This window comes from Nyctereutes procyonoides, unplaced genomic scaffold, assembly GCF_905146905.1.
Source record: "Nyctereutes procyonoides isolate TBG_1078 unplaced genomic scaffold, NYPRO_anot_genome, whole genome shotgun sequence".
NCBI lineage: Eukaryota > Metazoa > Chordata > Mammalia > Carnivora > Canidae > Nyctereutes > Nyctereutes procyonoides.
The window spans coordinates 16252044-16270038 of record NW_026575160.1 but is presented as its reverse complement, the minus strand read 5'-3'; the positions used below and the strand labels follow the sequence as shown (position 1 = coordinate 16270038).

At 42.3% G+C, this 17995-nt stretch overlaps 1 protein-coding gene across 1 annotated transcript in view; it reads right to left on the bottom strand.

Moving 5' to 3' along the window:
- Window positions 1-17995, bottom strand: part of CHN2 (chimerin 2) — a 297968-nt gene that overhangs the window by 17972 nt on the left and 262001 nt on the right. The window contains exons 7-8 of the mRNA XM_055314524.1: window positions 15946-16023; window positions 2-86 (exon numbers count right to left, since the gene is read on the bottom strand). Of these exons, the coding sequence (XP_055170499.1) occupies window positions 2-86; window positions 15946-16023 (163 nt within the window). The remainder of the gene's footprint in view (window position 1; window positions 87-15945; window positions 16024-17995) is intronic.

Sequence of the window (17995 nt, the reverse complement as noted above, 5' to 3'; positions counted from 1 at the left end):
CCTGAGCACCGAACCCCTTGGGCAATGAGCCCCCACATGAAGTTGGCACAGTATTCACACCAGTGCGGGCCTCGGAATGTGTGGACCTGTGATTCAAAAAGAAGAAAAATGTCAGAAAATCCATTTATTTGAAGGCAGGTGGCCTTGGACATGAAACACATAGATGACATCAAGAAACAAGGACTTCAGTGGGAGTGAGATCCCTCACTGGGCCTTTTTTTTTTCCCAGTGAGGTGGAGTTACAAACAGACCTGAGAAAACAGAGATATCCTTTGATCTCTGAAAATCCTCCACGGATCCACCATGCCTCAGGCCAGAATCAGAAAGGAATGTGGAGCAACAGTAAGATTATAGGGCCATGCCATCAGCTAAGGAATGAGACTCTCACCACCCCAAACAAAGCACTGTGTGGACAAACCCAAGATAGCCCCGGCCGGTCACCATAACCTGCGTTTAACTCAGCAAGTTCTGGAAAGCAGAACTCAATTACTGTATCCTTTTGACCAAAGTTGCTCCCTGTGTAGAAGATCCAGACAGGTATAAATAAGATATGATTATGGGAAAATTAGAAGGTTCCAAGGCTTTGAATCACTTCCAAAAAAGAACAAATGAAACCAAACCTAAAACCAAAAACCAGGCATTAAAAAAATGAGGGAGTTAGCTAAAATGAAAGCCACCAGTAAGGTCTATTGAATTTCCTTCCCCAGAGACAGGGTCTGGATTCAGCACACCAGGTGTGGCCTGTAGGTGTGGCCAATAGGTGTGTAACCGACAAGTCCCTTCTGATTGGCCCAGGTGCAAGTCTCATTGGTTGGTGTCCTAGCCAGCTAAATATTTTGAGTATTATGAAGTAAGGCTGGTTTTATCTCTAATTATTCAGATACAGGTCCTCTTGTGACAAGACCATGTATTAAGTCATGAATTAAAATAAAAGCAAAACTAAACAAAAATACATATCTCTAGCACCAGCGAGCTTCAAGACACAGACTAGGAGATTCCTTGAAAGCAAGTGTGGCCATGGTAAGCCAAAAACCACCAAGGCAGTCTACTTGGAAACATACAAACCCATGTGTAAATGTTCTGAATTTTTACAAAATTGAAACATTATGAGCCATTACTAAGGACTTTCAAAGTTTTAAGCCTCCATTAACAAATAAAAGAAATACAGACGATAATTATCTTTTTCACAGACTGGGAGGCCAGTATGCTACTTTTAAAAGATTTTTATTTTTTTAAAATTTAAATTCAATTAACATACAGTGTATTATTATTTGTTTCAGAGGTAGAGTTCAGTAATTCAGTATGCTACTTTTACTTAACCAAAAAAAAAATAGGAGGATGACAACTACAGATGCAATTTGGGAAGATGCTCATCAGAGCTTTACTTAAAAAAAAGCATCAATTTGAGATCTTTATTTATGTATGCCACTAATTATATACATAAAGTGGCAAACAAAACAGACCTGGTTCCCTCCTTTTGGAACTTAAAGATTTGTAAAAGCAGAGAGAGTAAGCAAGTTAAAAAAATCAAAAGAAACAACTTATAACCATGGTTTCTCTGCAGCAAAACTAAGTTTTGGTATTTTAGTTTGTCACATGCAAACTGTCCAGTATACTATTTCTGCTCTGAAAAAACAATGGAAAAAAAAACCCTCTCAGAATTGTTTTTACTAAAATTGGCTAATTGTGCTGTAAGGAAATGGCACTAAGATACGACAAAGCCTTCTTGTAGGAATGCAGAGAATCTATCCCAGCGAGTGCTTGCACTTGCAGAGAGCCAAGATACCATGGTTCATTTAGAGGCCCCCTCAGATTAAACGTGGTCTTAGAAGAATCCCTCAGTAAGGGGTTCTATTGGCAGTTGAACATTTTCTAAATTTAGCAATCAAAGGTTTCTTTTTTAAAAAAAGATTTTATTTATTCATGAGAGACACACACACACACACACACACACAGAGGCAGAGACACAGACAGAGGGAGAAGCAGGCTCCATGCAGGGAGCCCGACGTGGGACTTGATCCTAGGACTCCAGGATCATGCCCTGGGCCAAAGGCAGGTGCTAAACCACTGAGCCACCCAGGGATCCCCTCAAAGGTTTCTTAATATTGTTTTACTTGAAAGCCTCTAAAGGGATGGGGCTGGTTAATTATGGCAACAAAACTGACTATTAAGATACTGTCGAAATTGCAAGACCAATAAAATAAAATAAGATCATACAACTCTGAAAGAGAGGGAAACAATGTGTGGAAAGAGCTAAAAAAAAAAGTTGTTACTAGAGACACAAGAGAGGCCCTATGTTATCCACAGTCGTCAGAAAAGCTTCTCTTGTAAGGTGATCTCATGCTGCTTGATGAAGCAGGGGAAGAGCCAGTCTGGTAGGGGCAGAGTTAGAGAACATTCCAGGCAGAAGGAATCTATGGGGGCCCTCCAGGACCAAGAGCTTGGTGTGACTAAGGAATGGGAAAGCCAGAGTAGCCAGAATGCTAGAGGGAGAGGAGAGAATTTGGCTGAGGTTGAAAGAAGGAAAGGGCCTTGAAGGTTTTATTAAGGAGTATAGATTTTCTTTTAATCTAAGTCCAATAAGAAGCTCTTGAAGGACTTTAAGTAGGAAGATATTTTTTTTTAAAAGATGTTCTGACCACCATGTTGAAAATGGATAGGAGAGTATTCATAGTGACAGGGATTCAGGAACTAGATAGTAGTTTCTGGTTGAGAAATGATAGAGGCCAAGATCAGGCTGCTGGAGATGGAGATGGGAAGTGGATGGATTTGAGGCATATTTTTAAGACAGACTTCATTAGACTTTATAATAAAGTAAATATGAATCTTTGAGAGAAAAAGGAATGAAGAATGACTTCTAGATTCTAGCTTTAGAAACCAGGTGGATGGGGATATCATTTGCTAAGATAAGGAGGACACTCTTTTGGGGGTAAATTCAAGGCTTCAGCTCTGCACAGTTTAAACTTAAATGTGTTGAGAGCAGGAATTCACACAATTTAATAGAGGAAGAGTGAGGACTGGAGGCTTATATCTGGCCACCCCTGACAAATATGGTACTTAAAATTGTGTAAATGGATAAAAATTCTTAGGAATAGAGAGTAGAAAATGAAGAAAATAGAGCTCAAACCAAGTCCTCTGAGCTCCAACACTAGGGAGCAAGAGAGTCACGTGCTTCAGAAGGAAAAAGGTGAAGAGTATTTTAGGGAAGCAGTAGTCAACCATGTTCAATTCTGGGAAGAGGGCCAAGTTAAATGAGGACTGAACAGTGATTCAGACACATGAAGTTGTTACTAACCTTTGTAAAAGCAGTTTCTCTGGATTGGTGAGGGCAAAATTCATACTTAAGTGACATGAAGAATAAACGGGAGGTATGGAAGTGGAGAAATGTGGAGGCAAATTTGTTAAGAAGTTTGCCTATGATGTCCAGCAGAGCAATGAAATGGCCTCAGGGAGATATGGAGTCAAGGGAGGTTTTTTTTTTTTTTAATAAAAGATGGGAGACAGGGCATGTTCACTTGTGGATGGAATTGATGCAATATGTATGAGAGACTGGAAATGAAGAAGAGAGGGAAGTGAAGGAGTGATGATCTTGAAAAGCTGAGAGATGCAGGGTTTAAGTCATATATGGAAACAATGTTCAAAAAGAGAAACAGTTGAGATCTTTCTAGAATTAGTAAAAGCACATCTTCAGATTCAGAAAAGCTAAATGAGACTCAAACATAATAAATTTAAAAATAACCTAACCTATATAGATTATATAGAAACTGTAGAATACTAAAGTGCAAGCAAAGTCTGAAAAAAACAAACAAAAAACAAAACCCCAAGCCAAAATCAAAACAAAACAAAACCCCAAACCAAAATCAAAACAAAACAAAACCCCAACAGGTTATTTTTGTAAAAGGACAGCAATTATGATGAAAACAGTTCTCTTCAGCAAAAAGAAGCTAGTAGGTTATGTTAAAATTTCTGCAAAGTGCTCAGAGAAAATTACTACAAACCTAACTTTTATACCCAGCTAATTACCATTCAAGAGTGAGGATGAAGTAAAGATATTTTCCAGACAAATGTCATGAGTGTTCACTCATAGATCCTCATTCTGAGAAACAGAATGAAACATGTATGTCTGAGGGAAGCATACTGAACCTGTGGAAAAGAACAGGATTCAAGAAGCCATGGTGAGCAAGAAATTGGCAATAAGGGTCGATCTAATCAAGCTCTGCATGAAACAATAACAAGATAACTAATTTCAGGGGACTTAAAAACAAACTGAAAAAATGGCATGAAAGACTGGGGAGGCTTAAAAATGTTAAAGCATTCTATGGTTCTCATAATTTGGAGTATGTAAGTAAAGCTGCTAATTGAGGAAGATTTTAAGTTAATTACACATGTATTACAATTTTGAGTATATGCAGAAAGAGTGGGATGGAATCTATAAAATGCATAAGAGAAAAGAAATAGATTTGATGGTGCCAATAAAAAGCAAGGAAGAAGAAAACAAAGCCATAAAAAAGCACAGTAAGTACAGGGGGAAAAAGGAAGAAAAGTCCTTATACATCTCTCTCTCTTTTTAAAATATTTTATTTGTTTATTCATGAGAGACAGAGAGAGAGAGAGAGAGAGGCAAAGGGAGAAGCAGGATCCCTGCAGAACAGGGAGCCTGATATGGGAGTTGATCCCAGGACCCCGAGATCATAACCTGAGCAGAAGGCAGACATTTAACTAAGTCACACAGGCGTCCCTCCTTATACATTTCTAATCATAATACATATCAATGGCTCTAATATCAAATAAAAGACAGAAATTTTCAGATATTCAAAAAATCTTTGCAAGAAACACACTCAATACATAATATAATAGAAATGTTGAAAGTGAAGAGAAAAAACGTGTAGCAAATGCTAGTCCACAGAAACTCCAAATAAATATCCTGATAAAAAATATACTTCCTTTATTAGTGATAAAGATGGTCATTATATAATAGAGATTTAATTTTACTGTAAAGGTATAATAATCCTAACCTGTTATGCACATGGTCTCAAAAAATATAAAGCAAAAGTGTTAAGAATTACAAGGAGAGATTGACAAATCCATAATCATAATGATTTTTAACATCTGTTCACAGAAATTAATAGATCAAATAGATAAAGTTAATATACTGGCTGTAAAAGGGACCTCATACCCAACAATTCATAGAATATGTACTCTTTTAAAACAATGCATGAAATGTTTATGCAAACTGACCACTAACCAAGCCTCAACATATAGAAGGAATCAATATGATAGAGATGGACTGTTCTGACTACAATTCAATAAAATTAAAGACCAAAAGTAGCCCAGCCAAATTCAAGTGTATTTGGAAACTTAAAATAATTCTAAAATTTAGCAACAAATATCTTAATAGAAATGACAAAATATTTGAAATTGAAAGACAAATAAAACACTCCTTATGGGGTACAGAAACTTTAAGTGCATATGTTAAAAAATAAAGGTTGAATTTTTTTTTAAAGGTTGAACATTAGCAAACTAAGTATACATTTAGGAAGCTAGAAAAATAACAAAGTGAGACAAAAAATAATAAACATTATTGCCAAATATAATGAGATGGGAAGAAAAGATAAAAATAATTTTAAAAGTGAAGTTATTTTAAAAGATTTCTAAAATAGGCAAACCTTAGGCAAGAATGATCAAGAAGAAAAACACAAGTGATAAAGAGAACTTAATGCAAACACAGTGAAGATACGAAATATAAATCTTGAGAACACTAGCTTAATACTAACAAAATTATAAGGTTTATGACATGGATAATTTTCTTAAAGTATATCAGTTATAGGGACGCCTGGGTTGCTCAGTGGTTGGGCATCTGCCTTTGGCTCAGGGTGTGATACTGGAGTCCCGTGATACTGGAATCCAGGGCCACACTGGGCTCCCTGCAGGGAGCCTGCTTCTCCCTCTGCTTATGTCTTTGCCTCTTTCTCTCTCTGTGTCTCTCATGAATAAATAAATAAAACCTTTAAAAAAGAAGAATATCAGTTATAAAAAATGACCCCAGATAATATAGAAAACCTAAATTCAATTACATCCATTAAGTGATTACATCTATAGTAAAACTTCTACCCTCAAATATTTAAAGGTCCCAAATGATTTTAATTTTATCAATCCTTAACAAATGAATCATCTCCAACCAATATAGATTATTCCAGACTGGAGAGAAAAAAAAAAAAAAAGGTCCAGAATTCACTTTATGGATACAATCTTGACTCAAAAACTATACAAGAGCATGAAAGTAAGATTATAGGTCAATTTCAATTATGACCATAAATGTAAAAATCCTAAAAGAGAGAGAGAGAGGGAGAGAGATCCTACTGAATGCAGCAGTATTATTTTAAAATCTCATGACCAAGGGGGGCTTATTTCAGGAATTTAAGGTAGATGACATATCACTAGACTTCACCACAATAACAAGAGAGAGAGAAACCACCTAATCATTTCAAAAATCAGAATACCAACAGTCAATAAAATTCAACATCTATTCATAACAATAGTACTTAGCATACTAGGGATAGAGGAACTCTTCTAAAAATAGTTGATTAGAGGTATCTCTGATACACACATAATAGTCATCACATTTAAAGAGGAATCATTAGAATAATTTCCTTTAAAGTCACCAAAAAGATAAGGCTGTCTATGTATGCTTCTCTTGAGCATTACCCTGCAGAGTTTAGCCAGCATAATAAAACAAGACAAAGAAATATATAATTGAAAGAAGAAAGAGGGCATCAAATTTGCTTACTATATTCAAGAGCAATATGAAGCAATCAGTATTACTATTCATGAGCAATAACTCATTTTACTGACAATAAAATTAGACTCCATTTAAACAAAATCTAAAATAACTAGAAAATAAACACAGTAAGGACAATATAAGAAGAGAAATATTCTATATTCATGTATAGCAATGCTCAATATCATAAATATGTCAATTATCCTCCAAATAAATCTATAAATCCAATACAATCTCAGTCAAAATCTCTACGGTGCTTTTCACAACACCTGACAAGATGGCCCTATTCTTCACATGGAAGAATAAAGCCAAAAGACTAGCCATGATAATTTTGAATAAGGAGGAGAATATAGGAAAACACATCTGACCATATATCGAGACTTCTATAGTTACAAAAAAGTAAAACACTGCAGGATGGACAGACCCAGTGGTAAAGAGCAGAAAAGTCAGGGACTAAGTCACACATATGTGGAGAATTGGTTTATCTCAGAAGCGGCATTACAAATCAGTGGGAAATGGATGTCGGCGAGATGAATTATTTCTTATTTCATCCACCTATCCACCCACTCACTATTCACTCATTTATTCTATACCTTACCTGCTGATTGCCTACTTTGAACCTGGCACTGTACTAGTCTTTGGATATACAAAGTTAAATCAGGGGAGCACAGACCTCCCTGCACTCAAGGATCTCATCGATAAGAATCAACAGGCAACCTAAATAATTATCCTATGGCAGTCTAATGGAGATTATAATACATTCTTTCTGAGAAGTCTGGGGAAAATGATGATTGAACTGGGTTTTTGAGGATGGATAGGAGTTCACCAGATTGGGAATGATGGAGTTTGGTGGGGAAGTAGTTTTGACTGGCGTGGCAGATGACTTAAGGACATCACAAGAAGAGAAAATGGCATGGCCAGAGGCCAGTGAGGGTGGCTTTGGTTTTTGAAAGGCATTCTTTCCTTGCTGGTCATGCAAAAAAGGAGTGACGAATTTTTGTCTGGAACATCACCAGTGGATAACAAATTGCATGGGAAATATCTCCATACTTTGGGGTAAAAATGAAAATAACAATATTTAGAAATTTGGAGACTAGCTATAATGTTTACTTGATGTAGACAAAATAGAAATTAGGCTCTTGACTGCTTCAGGAAAAATCCAGGAAATTCCAGCCATAGATTTCCTAAAATTTCACTTTTTGTCAATAGTTTTTAAAATAATTATGCATATCAAAATTGCATTTAATGCTTATTAGCCCTGCCCATATTTCCCAACATCATTTCTCATCGAGATAGCCCTACTGCCTTCTATCTCATTTCTCCAGCCAAACGCAGACAGATATTTTTTGAATAGCCAATAACTTCTGTGTCCCCACAAATCCACATTCCCACAGAAATAAAAAAAAATGGGGACCGAGGGGAACGTAAAGTTAGTTAAACATTATTTTAGGCCCACTGCCTAACTTCCTCTTTGTGATGGGCCACTGTTTATTTTCATGGCTGATATATTGTTCAATTTTCTTTAGAGTCCACAAGGACAATCTCTAAACAGTAGGCTCCATGTAAAGCTGAGGTCACTCTCTGAACGCATTTTATTTGGGGTTGAGTTATGATGGCGACTCTCCCGATGAAATACCCCATATCTTGAAAAATCACTGATCTGCTTTTTCCATTCTGTGAAGTTTACTGATTTTCAAGAATATCTTTTCAGAAAAAAAAAAAAAGAACATTTTGCAAACTTTACGGCAGTAACTAAAATACCCTAGACAGGAAGAAAATACCCCAGACAGGAAGAATGTCTGTCCAAGACCATTATACTGGGCATGGTCTGCCTGGAATTCCAAAACCACACCAAACAGAAAAAGATGATATTACAGGAGATAAGGTATGTTTGACAAATAGCCCAGGAATGGCCACTTAGTGAAAACAAGAGCCAGAGTTGTGAAGAAAAATCTCAGGCGTTTAGCGAGTATCCTCTGACTTGACTCTAAATGAGCAGGATGTTATTTGTCTCACATCTGCTGAATCTGGAAGGCGGTATTCCCTGATGGTTTCATAACAAGCATGTTTTGATGGGTCAATGTAGACACCATCCAAGTGTGTAATCAGCTCAAACCAGGTTCTAGACTGTAAGTAAAAGAAAGTGCTATTTGTGATGTGCTACAGTTGAGAAATTTTGCTTTTCTTTGTCAGGGAGCATCGAGATTTCTGAACCTTGGCACTATGAACATTTTGGGCTGGATAAATCTTTGTCATTGGACGATGTTTAGCAGCACCTCTGGCCTCTACCCACTGGATGCCAGGAGCACCCCTCAGCTAGAACAACCATAAATGCCTCTAGACTTTGCCAATACCCTGGGGGTGGGGGGAGGGCAAAAGTAACCCTGATAGACAGACAGTCACTGGTATAAACTAAAACCCTATCACCTCAGTTGGTCATTTTTAACTTTATTCTTTTACTTGGATGTAAAAATCAGGACTCTGGGTCCAAGGCAGTTTTGTCTTAGCTCCTTTATATGCACAAAAGAGGAAACCAGAGGTGGCTAAAGTCACTTCCAACTACAAGTCATTGGGTTTTGGGTGTCATTGCCCTAGTTACCCGGAGGGCTGGAGGGCCGGCAGCTTGTCTGTGGTCACCCGGAGGGTCAGCTCCAGTTGGCCTCCCGAGCTCAGCCAAGGGTCTTTCCTGTCCTTTACTGCTTTTCCCATAATCATGTGACATTGAACTCATGAGAAATTAGGTTAAACTTTGGACTTTTCCCTCTTGCAGGATCAGATGAAATACTGACCTTAAAGTGAAACTTTTCAGATGTAAGGGAAACAGCCGAGGGGAACTGCTCAGTCTGTGACAGGAGACTGGGTTGCCCTGAGAGGCCTGCTCAGCAGATGTTGCCAGAGAGCTGGGTTTCTCCACCAAGGCCCCACTCACTCCCAGATTTGTCTATTCAGCAGCTGTTCTCCTATCTTTAAAATAGGATCTAATGTCTAAAACACTGCCACAAAACTTTCTGGGAATCCTCCCTACTGCCTAGAGTGATACATTCTTGCACTAACTTCCTTTCAGGTTTATGAGGGTATCAGTGCCAACATTCCTCTGACACTTCCCTGCCCACCCTCCTAAAAACTTCTAGTGCTCCTCCATTGTCTAGTGCTTGTCTCCTCAACCCCAGTGTTACTGATGCTCGGGCTGGGTAACTCTTTGTGATGGGTCCTGTGCTGGGCACCGTAGGATATTTAGCAGGATCTCTGGCCTCTACATGATACCCCATTAGTACAGCCCAGTTGTAAGGATCAGAAATGTCTCTAGACACTGCCTGATGCCCAAAGAGGAGCAAAACCATTCTGGTTAAAAACTGCCCATTAGAAGAAGAGCTCATATTCTTATGTCACCAACTGTCTGTTTTGTACCTAGTAGCGCCTGGCACATAACTGGCCCTCAGTCCATATTTGCTGAATAAAAAAATAAATGCTTGTCTAAATAGTTTCCTCTTCTTAGAACTTTGAAAAATACCCAACTAATATGTACAGTAATCTTTGGAGCTTTTATTTTTCTTCCCACAAAACACAAAAGGAGTATTTCTCTGGACTTAAAATGCTAGAATCAGCCATTTAGTCATTTAGAATAGCCCCTTTGAATTATATGTCCTTTGGCATGAAACAAAAGATAAAATTAATAACAGCTATGCACTTGATCAGACTCATCAGTACATGATTGATATTTAAGGACCAGTGTCACCACGTCATTTCCCTGGTGTGTGGCCTAAGCAAGGAGTCCCTCTTGGGTTTGCTGTCAAAAATCTATCCTCCTTCCACCAGACTCTGCTGTTGGAAAGACAGGCAAAATAGTGGAGACAAAGAAGGGCTAACACATGTTTATGAGGCCAAGGAGGATGAGACAAAGAGAGGGGTTTGCATATGGAAAGCAAAAATGTCTTGTTCCAAAGCAAATGACCACTGGATTGATAAGAATGCAAAAAGCATGGGGCACCTGGGTGGCTCAGCCGTTGAGTGTCTTCGGCTTGGGGTGTGATCCTGGGGTCGGGATTGGGTCCTGCACTGGGCTTCTTGTGGGGAGCCTGCTTCTCCCTCTGCCTGTGTCTCTGCCTCTCTCTCTCTTTCTCTTTGTCTCTCATGAGTCAATGAATAAAATCTTCAAAGAAAAAAAAAACTAAAAAAAAAGGGCAATGATAATCAGAGAATTTGGAAACAGGCCACATCACCCACATGGGGTGGTGGTGGTGCTGCCACACCCTGGACAGGTGTCCCGGCTGTAGGTCTAGGACATGCTCAGCCTCCCGAACTTCTGGTCTTGGAACCCAGGATCTTACGGGGTGGGTAGGCATGCACCGAAGGAACCTGGTGCAGGAGCATGTTTGTATACGTGGCATACCTGGGAATAGGGTGTACTGTGCAGCCTTGGTCCATGGAGAGTGGGAGGCATCAGAGGGTGTGTTGGGAAACCATTTCACTCATGTCCAAGACTGGGCCACCTTTGAGAGTCACCGCACAAGAAGTTGAGACAAGAAGAGTAGGCCGGGGCATGTGTCTCCTCCACTTCCCCCATGTGTAAGACACTGGGTAGCACTGCTCAGCCTGACCCACTGGCCAAACAGGGAATGGCTGGTGTACCTTGATATGGTCCCCCTCCCTGGCCCAATCTGGTGACCCTGATGAGGGCCTGCACCTGGAAGTACTTGAGCACAGCAAACGAAAGTGGGACAAGCCATGACCGAGGTCAAACTGTGCGGTGGGGTGGCGAGTGGGGAGATAGTCTCAGGCAGGGCCAAGCGATGTCTGCTACACATGCTTTCCAGCAGTATTTACTGATGGCCTGCTCTGGGCCAGGCCCTGCTCTGGACATAGGGGTGTGAATCCTTGCCCCCAGCCCCAGGAGTGAGTGTTTCCAGCTGGTAAAGGGAAAGCAAGCACACAAGTAAATGTGTAGCGTGCCAGTGGTGGGTGCTATGGAGAAAAGTAAAGCTGGTAGGAGGGTGGGGAAGGGCTGGGTGGGGGATATGAAGAGGATGGATGTGGAAGCGGCAGGGAGATGGACAGGGGATGGGGAACATGGGATAAGGTGGGGGTCCAGTGGTTTGCTTTTCAACTTTTAGAACTTTCTGGACCTCTGCTCTCCATCCACATTCCATATAAGGAAAGAGGAGTGTCCTGCCAGGCCTAGGTGGAGGAGAGAATTCAGTAGAAGGAGGGAGTGATGTACATGCACATGTATACTGGGCTGAGTATCCAAGCAGGCTGAGCAGAGAAAATGCCTAGGATCCTCAGTTTGCTTCGATTTGGCCTACCCCACATGTGAGGTGAGCACCTCTCCCCCTCAATGGTTTCTTCTCTGCACCCTGTTCACTTCTGGCTCATTTCTGACCACAAGTTTTCACTCATGTCATTTGCATTGCCCAGAACACTCTTGCATCTTTCTATCCCATGTCATTAATGAGACAGAAGAGACAGATGCTGGTAAAAAGAAGGAAGGGCATGAAGAAGTTAAGGGTGGAAAATAAATACAGAAACAGAGAAAGCTAAACACAAAAGTACAAGAGAGGAGTGAGACAAAAAGATGAATAGCAAAATAATAACCAAGGCTAACCCAATTGGATGCCATAGACCGTAAGTGATTCACATGTATTCCTTAAATCTTACAACACTCCTATTCTACGGATAGGGAAACTGAGGCTGCAGGAACTCCTCACCCAAAGTCAAGTTGTGGCCAGGAGAACCAAGCTGGCCACCCCAACATCATTGCTGTGCTAAGTGGGGAAGGAAGGAAGGACAGTGTTCCAGATTGTTGGGGCTCTGGAGTTCATTAGCCTGAAGATGTTGGAGCTTAGCCACAAGGTGTCATTAGGGTGGAGCATCTCAAAGAGAGCTATTCTACTTACAGGACAGTGTCTCTTCCAGTCAACTAGATAAAGAGATGCAGATGTAAAATAAGTTAAATAAAGGAGCATTTTTTCTGTCTATCAAAGAGTGTTCCTTTCAGAGAGGATCCTGTCATTTTCATAATTTCGTCAACAAACACCTCCCGATTCCGGTATGTGCAAGTAATCCCAGAGAATTTAGGATTTAAATGAGCAACAACTGCATTTGCATGTAGTGTTGAAAGTACATAATTATTGTATGAGATGAAGCATAACTTTACTTTGCTTCCAAAAGTTCTTATTCCCAGAGCTAACTTTTGTCTTTTTCTAGACATGGAGAGTATGTAGGTATTAAGGAGCAGCACTGGGAAGAGCTGGGAGTTTCTTTCTTTCTTTTGAAGATTTTATTTACTTATTTGAGAGAGAGACACGAGCAGGGGAGGAGGGAGAGAGAGAGAGAAGCAGACTCCCCGCTGAGCAGGGAGCCCAGTGTGGGGCTCTGGGGCTCAGTGTGGGGCTCCATCCCAGGACTCCGGGATCATGACCTGAGCTGAAGGCAGATGCTTAACCAACTGAGCCACTCAGGTGCCCCCAGGGTGGGAGTTTCTATTCATTCCTCTTGATGAAGTTCCTGGGGAGGGGGAGAGCCAGGAGATGGCTTTTTACCTGGAGAAGTAGTCCTTAACAGGGCAAAAAATCTTGTTGTGGGGTGAGGCATTTAGATCTGTTGGCAGATTGAAATCTCTCATAGGAGCTCCTGGGCAAGAGTGCAGATAGGGCCTAGCAAGGGTTATTTGCTGATAATCATGAAAATGTGATTATTTGTTCTTTTTATTGAATACTTACTTTATGCCTTACATAGTACTCTCAAATAACCCAAATTAAGAGAGAGAAATCAAGAGAGTTTCCGAATAAAGCCTATTAGATGTTAGCGTAGAGAACAAGTTTGTGTTTTGGGTCTTAATTTTACACTAATTCCAAGCAGATGGCAGGGGGCCTTTGATAAGAGTTTTCTTTGTTCTGTTGATTTAGTAGTGCCACTAAAACCCCACTGCTCTATTTATAGCACTGACCAGCTTTTAGAGTATTCTTCTAAAGACCATGCAAAATTCCCACTTAAAATTAGTTGGGGGTGAGGAGAAGGCTGAATGATGGTGGCAGGGGCGAGGAGTGACAGCGGGAACCACCCCCTCCTGGCCCTGCCACTCAATCTTAAGGATAGTGGCACGAGCAGTACCATTGAAAGCCACAATCAAGTGACACAGAGACTCGAGGACCTGCTATGCCTCAAAGATGTCTATTTAAAACACGGAAGAGAAACGCTTTGTCTGGCTTATGTATTTTCTTCTAACAACTTGTCTGTTCTCTGCCTTTTCTTCCTCGGTAGCTATGTTCGAAGAGATCACATCAAATAGACATGGACTTTTCAAGCAAACATTGAAAACACCGTTGATGGATTCCAGTGGTAAATAATTAGTACAGACCGCGTCAGAAACAGCACTATTTAAGAAAATGAGTTTCAGCTTTCTTTTTGTTTCAGATGTCTTCGTTTCCCCTTCAGAGATCCGAGATGAAAGAAACTGAAACCGGTTTTGGAATTGTCAATCAACTAAATATGCTTGTGTGTTTTGCACACAAGCTCAGACGTGATATACAGAGGGAGAAGCTATCCCCACGCAAACACATATCGCAGTAAACGCATAGGTCCAATTGCTCCTTAAAGCCAGAAGAGGTGGAATTTTCAAGAGGAAGGACAAGAATTTGCAAGTCCAAGAAGATCCCTCTTCCCAGTCCATAGTGGTGCATCCACAGGATGCAAAGAATCAGGATTTCTGCCCAAAGTCAGAAAAAATACTTTCTTCGGGCAAAAAAAATAATATGGATAAATACAGAAATGAGAAAAGAGAGAAAAAACATAGACGGCTTCCTATGTCCCCAATCAGGCCCATCACTACTCAGCAATGGGCGAAATATCAAGAGCCTTGGCATCAATGAGGATCTATATAATGCAATTCTTCATCCTCATGCTAAATATGGAGAGCTGGATAATTCCATTCCTCAGCTCAATTATAGCATGCAAATGCCCGAGCCGCTCACTTTCTAAAAACAGCAGCAGGGCAAACAGACTGAACTGACATGAATGTATATTTAATAGACACATATTTGTCCTTATGAAGAACTGGAAAGCGACAGAGTGAAAGAATAAAAGAGGTTTCCCTGGTCACCTCTGACAAAGGGCCCTCTGGTTCCAACAGTTACTCAGGCTATTGGTCCTAAAGGAAGCAAGTCTACAAAAAAAAAAAAAAAAAAAAAAAAAAAAGCAGTTCATAATTTGCTTGCCCCCGCCTCTTCTTTTCTTCCTGGATTCTCCATCTCCACACTTTCCAACTTCCAAGTTGTCAGCCCATTTGCCGATAATTGGGGTCAAACCTCAAACTCCATCCCATCCCTCCTCCACTCCACAGCATCCCCGGCCAGGCAATGTGGCATCAGAATCTTCCCCCAGCAGCCCTGCTTGGAAAACACATTAGGGCAAAGGAAATAGGCCGTGATTTCTGACGTTAGGCCCTTTTCTACAAGCGCTAGTCCGAAATGAAGACGGCAGTGTTTCCAGTTTATAAACACACAGGGGAAGATCCACTAAAGCCCCCACCAGCTTTCCGTTATCTTTTTGTTTGGTCTGTTGAGCAGGATCAGGGCTGCCCCGGGAGGGAGCCTGGCAAGGCTGCCCGGGGTGTGTGTGTGGGGGGGTGCCCCCCCTGGACCTGGAGCGCAAACAAAAGCTACTGGATGGTATCTCCTGTCATCGTTTGCTTTCACAGCTGTCGACACATAAACCAAAGGAGTTAGCATCCCTGAAAACAAAGACGGAACACAGACTGTGAAATGGGCAACTGTTTTCTGTTGCTCAGAGACAGCAATAGTCTTTAGAGCTACCCTGAGTGGAAAAGTACTGCCCGACGTTCCAGAAGACCTCCGGATGCCCGCGGCCTGGCCCGCGCTGCCGCTCTTCGGCTGGACAGCGGTTTGCAGCGGCAACGGGCCCAGCTGCCCGCAACTCATGTCACCCCCATGAAGGTGTTTCTAGGTGTCAGCACGGAGCACACTGCTGGGTGGGGGCTCCAGTTGGATACAAAGCAACGGTGCGAGGTCATGCACGGGGCCAGACGCGGAAAGCTGAGCAGTGTGCCCTCTCCGTGCTTCACAACCCAAGACGAGCCGGGAACCTCCAAGGGCACCCCTCCAAGGGCCTGCCCCTCTGACCCCAGAAGGAAGAGCGCAGCGGCTGCTTACCTTGAAGTTGTGGGTCTTCTCGTAGTTGAAGTGGTTGTCGTTGTGCGTGAGGGCGGCCCTTCGGACCAGGGACGAGATCTGCGAACAGGCAAATAGTTTGAGAGGGGGCCAGAGAAAGGCGCCTTTGACTCCCACCTTCACCCCCAAGGCCACGGCCAGCAGCTCCTGGCGTTTCCTGCCTTGCTTAGGCTTCCGAAGCACCGCACATTTTTTCTCATTTTCCGGCCACAGTTCCTCGGAGAACATAGTGCCTGCACCCCACATCCTTCTAGATTCCCCCGTGAAGGCTCAGCGCTGGCAGGTTTTCCGAACCGCGGCTAATGTCAGGCAGCAGATTCGAGGCAGCTGCGTCCTGTCGGCAGCGGCCCCGGGCATGTGACCTGGACGGGCTGCTTTGAGTGATGGAGGGGGCTCTGCGTCTGAATAAGGACGGGGCTGTTCGGTGCTAGTTCTTAGGGCCGACGTGTGCCTGAACAATAGCGCACATTCATGTGCACAGCAAGCCCCAGAAGCTGTATCCGGGCGCCGCCGGGCCCCGGGGGAGGCGGCAGGGGCAGGCGGCTTCAGGGCTCCCGCCACAGGACAGACCCCTCGTGCCTGTGTGCACATTTCACACACACACACACACACACACACACACCACACACACACCCCTACTCGTTCTGACGTTCAAAGCCTGGGGCTGTATCCAATTATTTTGGGGCTCTGAACCCCATCCGGGGCTGGACTCCACCAGATTAAACCTTTAAACCCTGATGATTGTTTAATCTTATGGGGATAAAGCCTGCCTCGCTTAAAAAAAAAAAAAAAACTGCCCTAGCACTTGAAGCTTAATTTTTATTCTTATGCATGCATTAAATCAGAGCAGTCTGAACAGTGACTGGGCACGGAAAAAGAGCATGGCATTTTAGCTCAGCTCTACAGCCAGGGTTTCAACAGAAGACATGGGATGTCTTGCTCCTAGTCTCTCTCCTCCCCACCAATGCGCGCGCGCGCACACACACACACACACACACACACACACACACACACACTGGAGACACAGGTGTTCCTTAACTAAAACCCAAACGTCAAAGTTGCCTTTATCTTAAATATGACATCTTGCATGTTCATTCTGTTAGCGCCCAAGCCTGATACTCCCCAAGCCTGATGCTTCTTGAAAGCATCATCTGTTTGATGGGCTCCCCTGGGACCAGAAGTTTTGGACCCAAGTCTCGTCACTGTAGCAGTGAGGAAATCATTATGTCTGGGGAGAACTCCTGGTCTGCTGACAAGGTTTAATGCAGCTAATGCCCGCAAGTAAAATCAATGCTGTGGGAACTAGAAAGTGGGGAGAATGCAGGTAGCCAGGCCGTGGGGGTAGATGCACAGGCCAGGGGTGCCATCCTGGCTTCTACTGAGACAGGGCCCCACGTTCCAGCCCCTGCAAGCAGCCTTGTGGAGAATAAAGCGAGGTTGCTGTTTTCCTGTGGAATTCTTTATTCCTGACAATTACCATCGTCCTACTGTAGTTCAGAAGTGCATTCTCTCAGGTCACCCTTGTTACTCTCAGGGGTAACAAGAGCCAATTTTTTTTTGTTTTTGGGGGGACGGGCAAGGAGGGGCGGAAGGAGAGGGAGAATCTTAAGCAGACTCCACACACACACACACACACACACCCCCAGAGCCTGATGCAGAGCTCGATCTCATGACCCTGAGATCACGACCTGAGGTGAAGCCAAGAGAGTCAGACGCTTAACCAACGGAGTCACCCATGCGCCCTTAAGAGTCAATGTTTACATTGAACTACTGAGCACGATAACTTACGTTGTGCAGGGTGATATCTGCAATGTGTTAAAGGCACTTACGTGTTTACTTTTCAGCTCATGTGTATGAGAAACAAGACTTTGACTCACATTTTTTTTTTTTTTTTTGGATGAAGAGATTGAGGCACCAAGAGGTAAAGTACAGGCCGTTGGCTTAAGTGGCACAGCCCAGAACTCGAACCCAAAGTATCTGTGTCCAGCGCCTGTGTTCCTGAACACCAGGTCCTGGCCCAGATAAGCTGATA